This window comes from Thermoascus crustaceus (assembly GCF_041956765.1).
Source record: "Thermoascus crustaceus strain CBS 181.67 unplaced genomic scaffold VTN00scaffold_2, whole genome shotgun sequence".
Taxonomy (NCBI): Eukaryota; Fungi; Ascomycota; class Eurotiomycetes; order Eurotiales; family Thermoascaceae; genus Thermoascus; species Thermoascus crustaceus.
Genome location: NW_027192528.1, coordinates 1,500,484 through 1,515,478, shown reverse-complemented (window position 1 = coordinate 1,515,478; position 14,995 = coordinate 1,500,484). Strand labels below are relative to the sequence as shown.

Here is a 14,995-nt window from a genome sequence, read left to right as displayed (position 1 = left end):
AGTTCAACCACAGTTAGAGATCGTAGCAACTACCAACTGCAATAACAATGAGAGCCATAGAACAGAAAATTCCAGTGTAGAGCAAGCATCGATTCCGTACAGATGGTGACAAAAGTAGCGACTGCTGAATGAAGCTCCGCCTACGCCGAAAATGAGAACACGATATTATAGGGCGGCAGACAACAAGGGGAGACATGCAATGAGATCCCCGGCACCGTCTGCTGAGCTTCCTGACGCAGGAGGCCACATGGATCACGTCGGAAAGTTCGCCCTTTCCCCAATCAGGGCAATCATCGGGTAGCGCAGCATCCTCCTCGGAGGTGCCCGGCCGCGGTATGCCGAGCGTAGCGAGGTGAGGAAAGGAAAGATCGAGGAGGTTGTCCCTCGAGGGACACACTGCGGGGTTATATAGATCGGGCGGTTCAGCCAGGGCGGCCAGAAGCGGAACTATCCGACACCATCCCCAAATAGGTTGACACCCGGCAGACCATGTCGCATCGGACAATGGAATCTCGTTTTTCGCGTCCCGCTTGCCATCTGCTCGAATACTATTATAAAATAGAAGCTATAAGAGATAAGATAGGTAGAATAATAAGCTAAGAATATAATAAAGCTATTAGAATTCGGTTAATTGTATTTAAAGAAGGGTAAGTAAGAGCTAAAATTTATAAACTTTTAGAGACATAGTTACAGAAGCGAATTTGAAGGGCAGAAGCGAATTTGAAGGGGTAGGTAGAAGAGTCTTTTAGTAGCACATAGAATAATATTAGCATTTCTAGATGTTGGCACGTAAGAAACTGTTGTTATTGTGGTGCGAAGCTGGCTGGTTATGACTACGTGGGGCGCCCAGCCCTAGCGCTGAGCCCTAGGCTAGTTGGCCAGGTCGACCCGTTGCTACCAACACTAGATAGTCTGCGAAGATATTTGTTATGAACCAACAGGACTAGTGCTACACGCTGCTCTGATGTACTCGTAAACTGGTCTTGGTAGGGAGGCTTTGGACTTCGTAGGTCAGAACCTCTTTCTAACGACGATGGACTTGAGCGTAGAGTGGGAACCAATATAGCTTGACACGAATAGTCAGAAGTAGGGCGCCTATTAGGAATGACTCCCTAATAGTAGACTAGCCTGCTGACCTGCCAGTATATAGTCGAACAGCAATGTGTGAATTGAGCACGAAGAACTAGATACATGCTGGGTAACAAGCGTCCTTATATAACTAGTCCTCCGTATACCATTCTGTATGCCACTTCTTGGCACATATACCTTCTTGTATACCATTTTCGGTAAGTTCCATATCACGTGACGTTCCTCGCACGGGGTCCAGAACTACTCCGCTGTTTCACATGCCTGTTGCGCTGGGCACCGCAAGTCCTTGTTAGTCATAACAACTATATAACTAACTAAAATACTTCTTTTATTAATAACGGTTATTCCTCTCTGACTTGTCTTTTTTTTGGTTGTGCAGTGTTTCTTAGAGCTTTTAATATCTTATTTATGACTTTTGCATATTAGTATTGTTATATGCTGAGTTTACTGTTCCTCGGCTGATCGCCTGGTCCTAGAAGCTTATGTAGTCTATACGTGGTCCCCATGTAATTGGCTGACGGTCAACGGCTCATCATGAGGTGAACCTTAAATTCTACTTGAAGTTAAATGATGGATGGAGCTGCTCCTGAGAAGTTTTGGTGTTTATATTTTGCAGAGGCATACAGAAGGCAGGATAAGCATCCAAGCTTGAGGCAGACATCTGGAGGAAAGTCTGGAAGATCTTCTGGACAGCAGGCCTTGTTTGACTAACAGGTAGAGATGGATGTTGGTGGAGATGATGCGACCGAGTACTGTAGCTATCACGATGACAGGGATGGGAGCGCGGCCGAAACTCCGCGTATTCTTGCCCGGACCTGAGATGGATGGGTCTGGAGAGTGATCGTGTGTTTGGTCATGCGGGAGAAAAGGACGCGGAAAGCAGCGTCAAGTGTCGCCGGAAAAGGCGTCGTTTCCTCCGACTCACAGACTATAGAGGTACGTAGTGGTTCCCGTCTTCTAAAAAAATGAATCTAGATAGTGAGAGTATATACCTACTTCGTGGATTGGAGGGATGTATGTGCTGTTAGGTATTTATATATAATGTAAAAACAGATACTGGAACTGGTTGCAATTCAGAAAACATCCGTTCGACCCGTACCTACTGTACTGCGTGGACCAGATTTGGCACTGAGATTTTTTTTTCTTTCTCTCCCCTTCCCCTCTTTGTATAAATACTGCTTGACTAGCTAGGGAAGGTAGATGGAATGGGATTCTGGTGTGTATGTATGAATAGATGAACGATGTATCTGTTGTGTCATGTGATGCTGGATGAGGTTTTATCTACATTCTCCCTTTCTCTTCTGTTTTTCCTTTCTCTTCGTTCTTTTTGTTCTAGTCTAGTAAATAAGTAAAAAAATGAGACAAGACAAACTGCATGCAAACGCCCAAGAAAAGAGAAAGAAAAAAGTGCTGGAGGGTATCTGAATCGGAGACATCATATCGTGATGGGTGATGACAAGGAGAGGAAAGGGAAACATGATTTTTTTTGTTTGAACCGGGAATGGAATCTGAGTAAGAAAGTCGGAAACGATCTATGTAAGTGTTTAATGATGAAGGACCAGTGACCATGAGAAAATTCGGGAACATCGATCCAAGTGATGAGGAAGCCAAATGCGGGTAGGTGTTTGAGATGGAGATAGAGATGATGTGTCATATATGCTGAAACTGTTCCTCCATCTATGTATGTGTGGCCTTTGTCCTTTTTATACGTATTTGCCGTCTAAGGTTTCTTTGGTTGCGACTGGATCCGTCGTCTATTTCTCCATTCTCATTGCACGGCTCTCGGAAGCAGGGAGAGAAAGGGAGTCTCCGAACCAGACTTTCTCCCACAAGGTACTGTCAGTAACAATCGTCCATCCATGCCAAAGTGAGACACCAGACCATATGTTGACATTGAAAATCTGGAGACACGCAAGAGCGAAGGGGATATTCTCGGGCCCTTTACTCTTCGTTGAGCTGCATCTCCTCCAGTATCCGTTCCAAGGAAGACTGAAAGCGACTGCGACTATTGTTGCTGCTCCCGCTTTCTCGACCCCCGGTTGCAGTAGAAGATCCACCACGAGCTCGCAGCGACTCCCCGGAAGAGGACTGAGACTGGGACTGGTACTGCGCCTCGGGCCAGGTGCCATTCTGGGACCTCGCGATATGGTCGTAGAACTGGCTGCTCAGGTAGTTGTCGATACTCCACGCCGTAGACCCGATCTCTATCAGGCCTTCCTTGGAACCCTTCCATGCAAATGTACCGACCGCGTCGATGGTACGCATGCTGCGAAGATGGCGACTCTCCTTCTGGCATATCTCGACGTCGACGCTGACCAGGTCCATCAGCCCGCCTTCGAGATCATAGATGGAGTTTCGTTGGACTTCGTCCAGGCCGAAGATAAGCATCCCTTCCACGGCTGCTTCGGGGTCCGAGGAGCGGGCGATCACGGGAGAGCTTTCTTCGGCGAACTGGTATAATTTGTACCCGAATAGGGTTGCCTGGGTCATGTATCTTTCTATTTCGACGTTCTGGTCCATCTCGATGTAGTACTTGAGGACAGTGGGAAGCATCAGGACTCCGTAGACGAATCTAGGAGCGCAACCGGGCATTTGAAGCAAGTCATCTACCTCTCTTTCAGAAAAGGTGTTGCTCACGGCGAGTCGCAAGTCGTTTGGGTACCACAGTTTCATTTCCATCTTGGAGCAGCAGGGGATATTATTATGACGGACGCCCAATCTCCTTAAGGAGGAGAAAGGGAACCCCGGATGCCCCAGATGCCCTGCTGCTGTCGCTGCTCCTCTCTCTTGCTCTGCGAAATGGGAAGAAGGGATCATGAAGAAAAGGACGACGAGCATGCAGAGAATGTCGGTCACAGTCACAGCAGTGGCTTTATTGAATATCAACATTACCATGACGATCGGATTAGATCAATAGGCTCCGTATTTAACGGCCTCTTTGGGCACAGGATGCTCTCTGGAAGCAACTTCAACAGATGCCTCATACACAAACGAGATACACTAGGAACAGGGCTGAGTTTTTTACAAGTTGCAGAGCGGTCTGCCAGAGGCAGAAACTACATTAGAAACTGGAAGGGCACAAGATACCCAGGTAGGTATGCTTAAGACACAGAAATCTGGCATCTGATAGCATTTCACCCGGAAACACACCCACAGTTCCGCTGTGTGGGTGCCACGGGTGAAGGACTGACCGACAGCAAATGACGTGGTGTCAGTGCCATGTAAACGAGAAAAGAGGTGCCTGGAAGGCAGCCAGCAAGGCTATTCCCCCCCCGATGAGCCATGGGATGCAGCAGGGGACTAGGCTGAAGCTTTCGCTTTCGCAAAGTTATCTAACTCGCGGGAGACGTTGATACCAGGCCAACAACGTTATGCCTGGCGCTATGCTGCTGAGCCACAGGTCTGGTTGAAGAACCTGCCACGGAATCAAGCAGAGTGCCAAGAGATAAACAATGTTCCTCCACGTAGATCTCTCTTCCGCATATGCTATGTAGGGGACGTTGTGTTGATGTACTGTACACATAATCATAGGGTTCCGAGTAAATATAGACGCTTCTACCTACGTAACCCTACATGGTCCCGGGTACCTAAGGTACCTCTTAGTAGAAGGTACTGTACGTTTTATAGTGAGACCAAGAATCGACTAATGCATGTATAAAAAAGCATGCATGCCTGGTTGACAGCTGCAGCCTGGGACGGAAATGGGAAGGGCCCCCACGCGGCCACACGCCATGATCGACCTGGAGCTCAGCCTGAGTACGTAACATGCATAATGGAGTTGCAACGCCGCGACATCGCCCAAAATTAACAGAGGGTCCTCGGATCTTGATCGAGTATTATTATGGAGTGATTTACATGGTATCTGACTGGGCTCAAATCCCAGTCCCCCGTCACTTGAAGAAGAGGTCATTGGAATGTATAACTCCGACCAGGTTTGCCGGTCACCTCTGCGGTTTTGACTCTTCATTTGTCCTCTTCCAGTCCTTCCGAAGCAGGTACCATTCGAATGCAGGCTTACATAGGATTTCGTACCAGAAAAAATCTTGAATCACCTCGCCCAGCCACTTCCTTGATCTTTCCTTCGTAATTTAGATTATGATCCTCCTGATAATCCTCTCGATGCCCTGGATCAGCTACTCCTCAATAGATCCTCAATAGATCCTCTATGATTCGAATACCACGATCCGTATCAAGGTCTTTGTCACTACAAGTAGTCACCCCAGTGAATGGTCGAGTTACGATAATGGAGACGACAGAAGTGAGAGTTGGGTGTGGTACCAAGGCCCCAGATGATCTATCCTCTTATCGATAATAGAAATTACTGCAAATATGAGAGCAACTGAATGTACAGCTCATCGGTAGAAACGACAGTAGCAACTATGGCGTGTCTAGTAATATGTTGAACATGTGGAGTTGAAGCGTCTGGTGCTGATGAAAATCTCTGTGGCTATAGATACTTAGATTCAGTATATACTTATGTGATAGGAGGATGGTGACAATGTCGAATTAATTAATAATGTAATCGTTATTAACTGCCAGGAATACAAGAAGGAATCACTAGGTGGCAGCGTAGATCTCGTAAGTGTCACTTCGAAATAAATCGCCTTATGTATGACTGGAGTATTTCAATATATATATACCAAAGTCTCCTGCCTTTGCGCTTGCCGAGTCCGAAGGCACTGTATGTTACTTTAAAATATAACTTCTTCCGTCTCTGAATATTCAGAGTCCTCCATGTCTTCAGAGTCAGACTTGTCCGTCTTTTCGGAGTCCTCCGTGGGTTCCTCGTCCATGTGTTTAGCTTCCAGCTCCACCATTTCATGTGCCTCGCTCTCAAATCCAACGACCGTCCGAAGAGGTACAGACAAGCGAGCGAACTGCACGGTGTGCTCGACTCTAATCATGATATGTGTATCCGTGGGTAGCAAATCGGCCTCTGGATAATCCTCGGCCTCTGGCAAGATAGGCCCATCTTCACCATTTTCAAAATCGGAATCGGAGTCCACGTCGGGCGCATACTATTCTATGTTAAACATATCCGCTTCGCTTCTGACATTATCCCTCACTATATCATAAAGCATCCCCATATAAAGGCCATCTGGCAGCTCGGATTTGAATCTTTCCTTTCTTGTGCTCCCTCTCACTCGGTAGGCTATCGTCACGTATAGTCGGGAAACGGCGGCTGGCTAACTAGCATCCGTCGCCAGCTTGCTTCCGTCTCTTGTATACCTCTGCCTTTGATTCCTTCTGCCAGTCGAGATTCTGATAGACTTGGTTGCCTCTCAATTTATTCCATTTCCCTTGTGAAGAGGTGAATATTGGTGGGAAGGCAGCGCACAATAAGGGGTTCGCGTGCCATGTGCAGTGTTTATCGTCTCCGCCAGGGCCACGACTGAGTATCCGTTTGAAGAAAAGTTTCTGCTGCAGAGACGGAGATGAGGTGATTAAAGTGCGAAAAGAACGATTGACACGCTGTGCGTGGACGAGCAGATCCCTCTCGGGGAGAAACAGAAGGATCTGCTCGAATAGCTCCGTGGTGTTGAGCACTGACGTGATGATGGATATAACATGGACTGGCAATTCACCGGTAGCGGACGGGGAAGGAAGAAAGTAATAAAGGAAAAACAAAGGAAAAAGCAGAGACTACAATCTTGGCTGTATTTTGCATTAATGCACTTAACTTTTAGGCTGTTAGACTTCTCAAAAATGGATCATTGTAATTTGGCCCTAGCGCAGATAGAAGCGTGCTATACACTGAACCTCTGTCGATTTCCCCTTACTTTTTTGCCATGTATGGTACTTTAGATAGGACAGGGGGTGAGCAAGCAACTCGGATGATGTGTGCCGCGTATATGGGTCTCAGCAGTTAATAGAGGGTAAGATACATTCTAGCTAAAAGGCTTTATATATATGTGGTTTTATGGTTAAGCTTTATCTGCAGATCCTTTTAGCTGTGATAGGTCTACGGAGGCTTTTACTTATTTAGTGCACTGAGGGCCAATTATGCTCTATACTTGCATCTATTCTCACTATTCGACATAATTCTAGATACTTGCCGAGAGGATAGCAGAGATGCTAACTGGACGCTATGCACTGACCACGGGTTATTTCCAGATAGGTTGAAGGCTTTAACCTGCTAGATTTCACCTAGACATGATCATCAATAGCATGGTGGATGTGAATAGACTAAAGATTACAACGCTTCAAGTCAGCACCTAAATCTAGTATGGATTTTGCCACTTCCTCCTTGCCAAGGCACATGACTATCAGATGAGGCAGAGATTCACCCCTATATTTTCTTGTCCTCTTCCTGCCTGTTGTAGGATAAGAGGACGGAATTATCTTAGAAACTCTTGAGTGGCAGAGGCCAAGATCGTGATTCGGTAGAAGCGACATTCAGGGGAGACAGAAGACATGGTTGGAGAATTGATTTCGTGGTTACTGGATTGATTAGAGAACCATCAGTATTTTATTATTCTTGACCTAGGACTGTTGCAAAGGGTTGCGGATAAGGTGTGCAGTAATCAAGTGGCGTCTGTCGTCGAGCCGGTCCCTCATAACCCGATTAGGAAATGGATGAAGTCGGTGGGCAGGATGCGTCCCCTCCTGGGCCCAGAGTTGTGTCATACCCCCGCATCACGCTGGAGAAGCACCAGGACAACGAACACCGCTAGGCTGCAGCGGCTGTCGTGGCCCGACTGTGAGTAAGGCCAGGCGATTAGGATATCAGGCTCGAAGCGATTCCATACGCTTCTCCGGGCCCGGCGGACGGTGGCGGCAAAACCAGGGCTGAAGTGGCCTCTTGTCCTTTCTGGCGCCGCGGGCGGACAGCGCAGCGCTCCCGTCGCTTCTGGCCCGCCGGACCTGCTAAGTCATCAGGTCACCACCGCTCACTGGACATCGTCACCTCATAACTGGAGCTGCCTCTGCCAACCTCCAGACCTCTTCCAACTCTCACTCTTCTCCCCCATCTCCAACCCACCTCCCCTCCTCCAGACACCTCCTGTCTGCTGGATCCTGCTTCACTCCTTCTCTCAACTAGTCTCTTTACAGCAAGCTCTGCCCCTCGTGTTCTTCATCCTCTCCGGGTTTATTTGCGTCGCTTAGTGACGTGCCCGGTATCCCCATCTACCTTGCTATCACACAGCTTGTCATATCCCACTGCGAGTTCGCAACACCTTCGAGATGTCTTACGAGCCTGATCACGTCCACTCCAAGCAGAGGGTGAACCTCAAGTACGTCCCCTTTTCTACCCCGCCCTTGCTCTCTGTGCCATGCTAACAGCTGCGTAGTGACCCCTCGGGCGCTGAGAAGAAAGAGGTAGGCTTCTTTTCCACCTGACACGCCACCTGATCGCGCGATACTAAAAGTTTGCAGGAGCTCGACACCTCGACAGCCATCCTCAAGAAGAAGAAGAAGCCCAACTCGTTGATGTAAGTATTTACAACTTCTCCACTCGAGCTGCTGGGACGGGCGCTGACAGGAGCGCACACAGTGTGACTGATGCCGTCAACGATGACAACTCCATCATTGCCCTTTCGAACAACACCATGGAGACCCTCCAACTCTTCAGGGGTGATACAGTTTTGGTGAAGGGCAAGAAGCGGAGGGACACCGTCCTGATCGTGCTGGCGGATGATGATCTCGATGATGGAAGCGCTCGTATCAACCGTGTCGTGAGACATAACCTGCGTGTCAAGCACGGAGACATTATCACCGTCCACCCTTGCCCAGACATCAAATATGTAAGTTGACGAGTGCCCCTCCCCCGCATCTTGAGCTTGTTCTAACCATATCCGCGCTCAGGCCAAGCGCATTGCTGTTCTACCCATCGCAGACACCGTCGAGGGTCTCACCGGCTCTCTCTTCGATGTCTACCTTGCCCCATACTTCCGCGAGGCCTACCGACCAGTTAGGCAAGGTGATCTGTTCACTGTCCGTGGTGGTATGAGACAAGTAGAGTTCAAGGTGGTTGAGGTTGATCCTCCAGAGTACGGTATCGTTGCACAGGATACCATCATCCACTGCGAAGGAGAGCCCATCCAGCGCGAGGACGAGGAGGGTAACCTCAACGAGGTCGGCTACGACGACATTGGTGGCTGCCGGAAGCAGATGGCGCAGATTCGTGAGCTGGTCGAGCTGCCTCTTCGCCACCCGCAGCTGTTCAAGTCTATCGGTATCAAGCCTCCACGTGGTATTCTCATGTACGGCCCTCCAGGTACCGGTAAGACTTTGATGGCTCGTGCCGTCGCCAATGAGACCGGCGCTTTCTTCTTCCTGATCAACGGTCCTGAGATCATGTCGAAGATGGCCGGTGAGTCTGAGTCGAACCTCCGCAAGGCGTTCGAGGAGGCAGAGAAGAACTCCCCGGCCATCATCTTCATCGATGAGATCGACTCCATCGCTCCCAAGCGTGAGAAGACCAACGGAGAGGTCGAGCGCCGTGTCGTCTCCCAGCTTCTCACCCTGATGGACGGCATGAAGGCGCGCTCCAACGTCGTCGTTATGGCCGCCACCAACCGCCCCAACTCCATCGACCCTGCCCTGCGTCGTTTCGGACGTTTCGACCGTGAAGTCGACATTGGTATCCCAGACCCAACAGGTCGTCTGGAGATCCTGCAGATCCACACCAAGAACATGAAGCTCGCGGAGGATGTCGACCTGGAGGCTATCGCTTCGGAGACCCACGGTTATGTTGGTTCCGACATTGCCTCCCTCTGCTCTGAGGCTGCCATGCAGCAGATCCGTGAGAAGATGGATCTGATTGACCTTGACGAGGACACCATTGACGCTGAGGTTCTTGACTCTCTTGGAGTCACCATGGAGAACTTCCGCTTCGCCCTTGGTGTCTCCAACCCATCGGCTCTCCGCGAGGTTGCCGTTGTCGAGGTTCCCAACGTCCGTTGGGACGACATTGGTGGTTTGGAGGAAGTCAAGCGCGAGCTCATCGAGAGCGTGCAATATCCTGTCGACCACCCCGAGAAGTTCCTCAAGTTCGGTCTTTCGCCTTCTCGCGGTGTCTTGTTCTATGGTCCTCCGGGTACTGGTAAGACCATGCTTGCCAAGGCCGTGGCCAACGAGTGTGCCGCGAACTTCATTTCTGTCAAGGGCCCTGAGCTGCTGAGTATGTGGTTCGGTGAGTCCGAGAGCAACATCCGTGATATCTTCGACAAGGCTCGCGCTGCTGCTCCTTGCGTCGTCTTCCTGGACGAGCTGGACTCCATCGCGAAGTCCCGTGGAGGCTCTGTTGGAGACGCCGGTGGTGCCTCTGACCGTGTCGTCAACCAGCTTCTGACCGGTAAGAATACCTTCGTCCCTCTTTCCCAAGCTGACAAGACACTAACGAATTTTAGAAATGGACGGTATGACCTCGAAGAAGAACGTCTTCGTCATTGGCGCAACCAACCGCCCCGAACAGCTCGATGCTGCTCTGTGCCGGCCTGGTCGTCTCGACACCCTGGTCTATGTTCCTCTGCCAGACCAGGCCTCCCGTGAGAGCATTCTCAGGGCCCAGCTCCGCAAGACGCCAGTCGCACCCGACGTGGACCTTTCCTACATTGCCAGCAAGACTCACGGCTTCTCCGGTGCCGACCTTGGTTTCATTACCCAGCGCGCCGTCAAGCTCGCCATCAAGCAGTCCATTGCTGCTGATATTGAGCGCCAGAAGGAGCGCGAGGCTGCGGGCGAGGACGTCAAGATGGACGAGGAAGAAGGCGAAGACCCCGTCCCAGAGCTTACGCGTGCTCACTTCGAGGAGGCAATGCAGTCCGCGCGTCGGTCGGTCAGCGATGTCGAGATCCGACGCTATGAGGCTTTCGCTCAGAGCATGAAGAACTCTGGTGGCAGCAGCTTCTTCCGCTTTCCTACTGCTGAGGAGGCTGCTGGCACCCAGAACGGTTTCGGTGAAGCCGGCAATGACGACAGCCTCTACGACTAAACGGTTAGTTACGTTTAGGACTTAATCAGACCTTAGGGTATGGATTGGTGGAACGCGTGATTCTGAATCTTGCTTCTGCAATTGGTTCTTTATGTGTCTTGTTTCCCCGAAATCTCCCTCTTGTTTTTTCTTTTTCTTCACGCATATCATGGCATAATTGTTGACGAGTAAGTGGAGTCTGTCTGCGTTGGATCTTGGGCCCACGCAATGGTAGATATCCACGAAGGAGAAGATCGGATCTGGCAGGTGGAACTGAGGATCGCGTAGATCTAGCTCTTGAGTGTATTCTACATTTCTCCAGAATAGACGTCCATCTCACGCTACACTTTTTGCCTCTTCTGAAGGCTTCTCTAGATGGTATCTATCGAAACATGTGCAGTAGACAAGCGAAATATCCAACCTCCCCAACGCCATCCTCCTGACCCAAATCCGTAGCGTCTCTACCAGGAGATCACCCTGGATCTATCACCACCATTATCGAAATTATAGACAGTCCGAAAAGCGGACTCCGCCGGATCGAAAGCGGTCCAAGGATCAGTGATCAAGAAGACATCCTGTCGTTATTGACTTGACTTCACATCCTTCCCGGCCTTGGGCTTGTGCTTAGATGCCTTCTTCCCGGCAGCCGTATTGTGACCATTCTTCAACGCCGCTGTCGCCGACTCGTCCGCTGCCTCTGTCTTCACCGCGCCTTTCCCTTCCTCCTGCACATCGCCACCGCCCTCCCCATCCGAATCGTCGTCGATAACAACGACCTCCCTCAGCGCCTCCTTGATGGCCTTGACCCCCTCGTCCACCACCGCGCGGGGGATCCGCACGTCTACGTTCTCGAAGAACGCGTCCGCATCCCGATCCCGATCCGAGTCTCCTCCACCATTCATGCTACTCCCATCCCCATCCCCATTATTATTATTATTATTAGACATCACGGCCGGATGCGTCCTCCCCTCCGCCAGCGCGACCACCGTGTCGACGACGTCGTCGAACCGCTCACACCGCCCCGCGCGGAGCAGCTCGAGAGAGAGGGTCCGGATGCGCTCCGTCCACCCGGCGCGCTGGAGAGAGGCGAGGAGCGTCGCATGCAGGTCTTCGAGGGCAGAGGTCGACGCGAGGTGCGTGATCAGGGACGATTCGAGGGTTTCGGGGGATGTTTCCATCTCGGAGAGGGAGGGGGCGGAGGTGGGCGCGGGTTCTGCTGTTGTTGGCATGGTTGGTCGGTCTGTAGCTGTAGGTAGGTAGGTAGGTATGGAGAGAGGGGCGTGGGTTATAAGGTAAGGGGGGCGGTTTCGTGTCGCGTCGTGTCGTATTCGTAGGGAATTAAATTAGGATAGGGTAAAAGGTGGAGGAGGTCGATGGTTCATGTAGTGTACAGAAAAGAGGGTTCCGGCGCGTCAGGGAGGGAGGTAGGTTTGTAGGATTATCTCGAAGGAAACAGATCTATTTCATCGATTCAGTCGGTCAGTCTGTCAACATCTCAACTTGTTGTGCCGCATTCAGGAGCCAAAAGGAACCAAAACAAAGTAGAGCGCCACCAACTCACATTGATCTCTCTTCGAAACTGTAAAATAAAATATTAACCACCTGAAAAGGGTTCCAAAATCTCTTCCCTCTCCGTTTGTCCGTCTATAACTCCGGCGGCGAACGAATATATCCGTCCGAATCGCGACGCGGTATATAAAAAAAAGTACAGTACTTCAATTAACTCAAAGGACTCAACTCAGCGGCGACAATTGATTAATTAATTAGCGATATCGGCGGCGCAAAAGGACATCATTGTATAAGTACTGTAACTGCACCGCAGCAATCGTGGATGTTAGGAATGAATGAGCGTCGAGTTTTTGCAAATCTGCTTTTAATGAATGAATGGCGAACTTTTTTAAGATAACTCTGGTCTGGTCTGGCTCTGATTCCGTACTATCTTTCTGCCCGTACTAACTTTTTTCCCGGGCTGCACGTCATACGTTCTCCGCCCTCCGACGCCCGTTCCGTTCCTGGACCGAAACCTTGAGCCAACCGCATCGATCCCAGGGGACGCTGTGATATCCAGTTAAACTATGGTGCTTTTTACTTGAAGGATGGGTTATGTTAGTGACCAGGCCATTGCGATCCCCTTCGATAGCGTATACTCTGTACCACCTCGCCCCCATCCTCATCGGGAATGAATTGTTCCCCGGCCTTCGGGAGCGGGAGTAGGCATTTTGACTGACATTACTTGAATAAAACAATGCCCTCTACAAAATATAATAGGTGATGAGAAATGAAAGGGGGGAATTGTAGAAATCAGCATCAAGTACTACAGCACTGTACTGGGTATCCTGTGCATTTAGCCCTCCACAGCGTATGGATCCGAACAGAAACTGCCGCAGCACCGTGATATGTACCTAAAGAAATCACATCTGCAATAATTTGTCCTGATTGATTAATTGCGACTTCATCATGGAAGGCTATCTAATAAATGGTCCTATTGAAGACTCCTAAACCGTTAAAGTTCATACACTAGGTTGCCATATCTTTCGGTACCCCCTCCGTCCCTTTTCAAGCCACTTAATTTGCTGCTTTTGCTATATTGCAATCCAGGCTGGTTTTGTCTAGGGTCTGTGACCTATCATAGTGTCCAGGTACCCTTCAGTGGCTTCAAAGTCATGTTGGTTATAGAATAGCAACCCGCCAAGACAGCAGGTAGCAGGGGAGGGGGTGACGAAAGATATGGCACAGTACTGTACTAGCAAAACCATATCATGAGCGCAAAGAGTCATGGTCGAGAATCAAGATGCAGGGACGAGCATGGGATCACCGAATCTGATTATGCAAAACCACATCTCCAAATCACGGGCTTATGGAGTTATTAGAACGATGACGAGACGCATTTTCCAGGTCTGTCCGTCTGTTTGTCCAGTTAGGTAGGTGAGTCTCGCCGCCCGTCTGCCACGAGCTCGAGTGCAAGCGGCGTGAGCTGTGTCCAGTAGTTTTGAATAACAGGGGATTTATCATCCCCTCATAGAAATAGTCTCTATATAAATTCAGCAGTAGGATCATCGCCATTACAAACTAATACAAAGATGGAGAAGAGTCAGTCAAAACGAAGAATAGCGGATGATACTCCGGACCACCAAGTCGGAGACAAGCCTGGGGGCCGACCACGTGACCCAAACCACCCTTGTCCGGCAGCCGGCAGCAAACCTTCCACCAACCCTACTAAACCAGATCAGGACTAGCGCTCGCTAAACAGCCGCGGGTGCACTAGCGCCGGGGATCCGACAAGCACACAGATGAGAATTAGGGTAGAGAAGAGAAGAGAGCCTGTATTTCCCCTTCGTTCCAACACCCTCGTCGACTCGTCAAGCTCGTCAGATACAGCAACACCGTTTGCTTCCCATTTACACCTCGACAAAATCAAGATGACGCACGAGTCTGTTTGGTACAGCCGCCCCCGCAACTTCGGAAAGGGCAGCCGTCAGTGGTACGTTCACACAAATTCAAACTGGTGGTGATTTTGGCAAGTGAGAATGAGAAGGGAAGGCTGACGGAGAGTGTTCGTCAAATCTAGCCGTGTCTGCGCGCACAAGGCCGGTCTGATCCGCAAGTACGGTCTGATGGTCTGCCGTCAGGTTCGTATATTCCGAGTCACAAATACCAAAGGAAGTCTGTGGAACGGTGATATTAATGGATAATGTTTTATTACAGTGCTTCCGTGAGAAGGCTACAGACATCGGCTTCATCAAGGTACATACATTCCACGCCTCTTTCTTTACCCACGGGCACAATCTGGCTTTGTTCGATCGATGAGCAAGTAGACTAACAGGTCTACAGTACCGATGAATGAGTTAAACCCAAACCATCCATCCACCGACAATTGAGAAAAAAAAAGCCGTCACGATCAACCGAACCGGAACAATGGACTCTCCGTTCGCAATTTCAAGAAATGGAGAAAATGAAATGGGCAAAGTGGGACAATTTCTAGAGAAATCG

At 49.9% G+C, this 14,995-nt stretch overlaps 5 protein-coding genes across 5 annotated transcripts; 2 read left to right on the top strand and 3 right to left on the bottom strand.

The window, feature by feature from the left end:
- Nucleotides 1-3,030: 3,030 nt before the first annotated feature.
- On the bottom strand, nt 3,031-3,768 carry VTN00DRAFT_4065 (uncharacterized protein; the record flags this gene model as incomplete). Its single annotated transcript, XM_069430452.1, has 1 exon — nt 3,031-3,768. One exon carries the CDS (start codon nt 3,766-3,768, stop codon nt 3,031-3,033), a length of 738 nt encoding a protein of 245 aa, XP_069289586.1.
- A 2,012-nt stretch (nt 3,769-5,780) lies between these two features.
- On the bottom strand, nt 5,781-8,217 carry VTN00DRAFT_4064 (uncharacterized protein; the record flags this gene model as incomplete). The annotated part of the gene is made up of 3 exons (XM_069430451.1): nt 5,781-6,107; nt 7,719-7,953; nt 8,141-8,217. 3 exons carry the CDS (start codon nt 8,215-8,217, stop codon nt 5,781-5,783), a joined length of 639 nt encoding a protein of 212 aa, XP_069289585.1.
- Nucleotides 8,218-8,274: 57 nt separating this feature from the next.
- On the top strand, nt 8,275-11,026 carry VTN00DRAFT_4063 (uncharacterized protein; the record flags this gene model as incomplete). Its single annotated transcript, XM_069430450.1, has 6 exons — nt 8,275-8,324; nt 8,382-8,409; nt 8,467-8,522; nt 8,585-8,834; nt 8,896-10,387; nt 10,443-11,026. The coding sequence occupies 6 exons, from the start codon at nt 8,275-8,277 to the stop codon at nt 11,024-11,026; spliced, it is 2,460 nt and encodes an 819-aa protein (XP_069289584.1).
- Nucleotides 11,027-11,586: 560 nt separating this feature from the next.
- VTN00DRAFT_4062 (uncharacterized protein) lies at nt 11,587-12,234 on the bottom strand (the record flags this gene model as incomplete). The annotated part of the gene is made up of 1 exon (XM_069430449.1): nt 11,587-12,234. One exon carries the CDS (start codon nt 12,232-12,234, stop codon nt 11,587-11,589), a length of 648 nt encoding a protein of 215 aa, XP_069289583.1.
- Nucleotides 12,235-14,424: 2,190 nt separating this feature from the next.
- On the top strand, nt 14,425-14,845 carry VTN00DRAFT_4061 (40S ribosomal protein uS14; the record flags this gene model as incomplete). The annotated part of the gene is made up of 4 exons (XM_069430448.1): nt 14,425-14,486; nt 14,574-14,634; nt 14,711-14,749; nt 14,837-14,845. The coding sequence occupies 4 exons, from the start codon at nt 14,425-14,427 to the stop codon at nt 14,843-14,845; spliced, it is 171 nt and encodes a 56-aa protein (XP_069289582.1).
- Nucleotides 14,846-14,995: the final 150 nt, after the last annotated feature.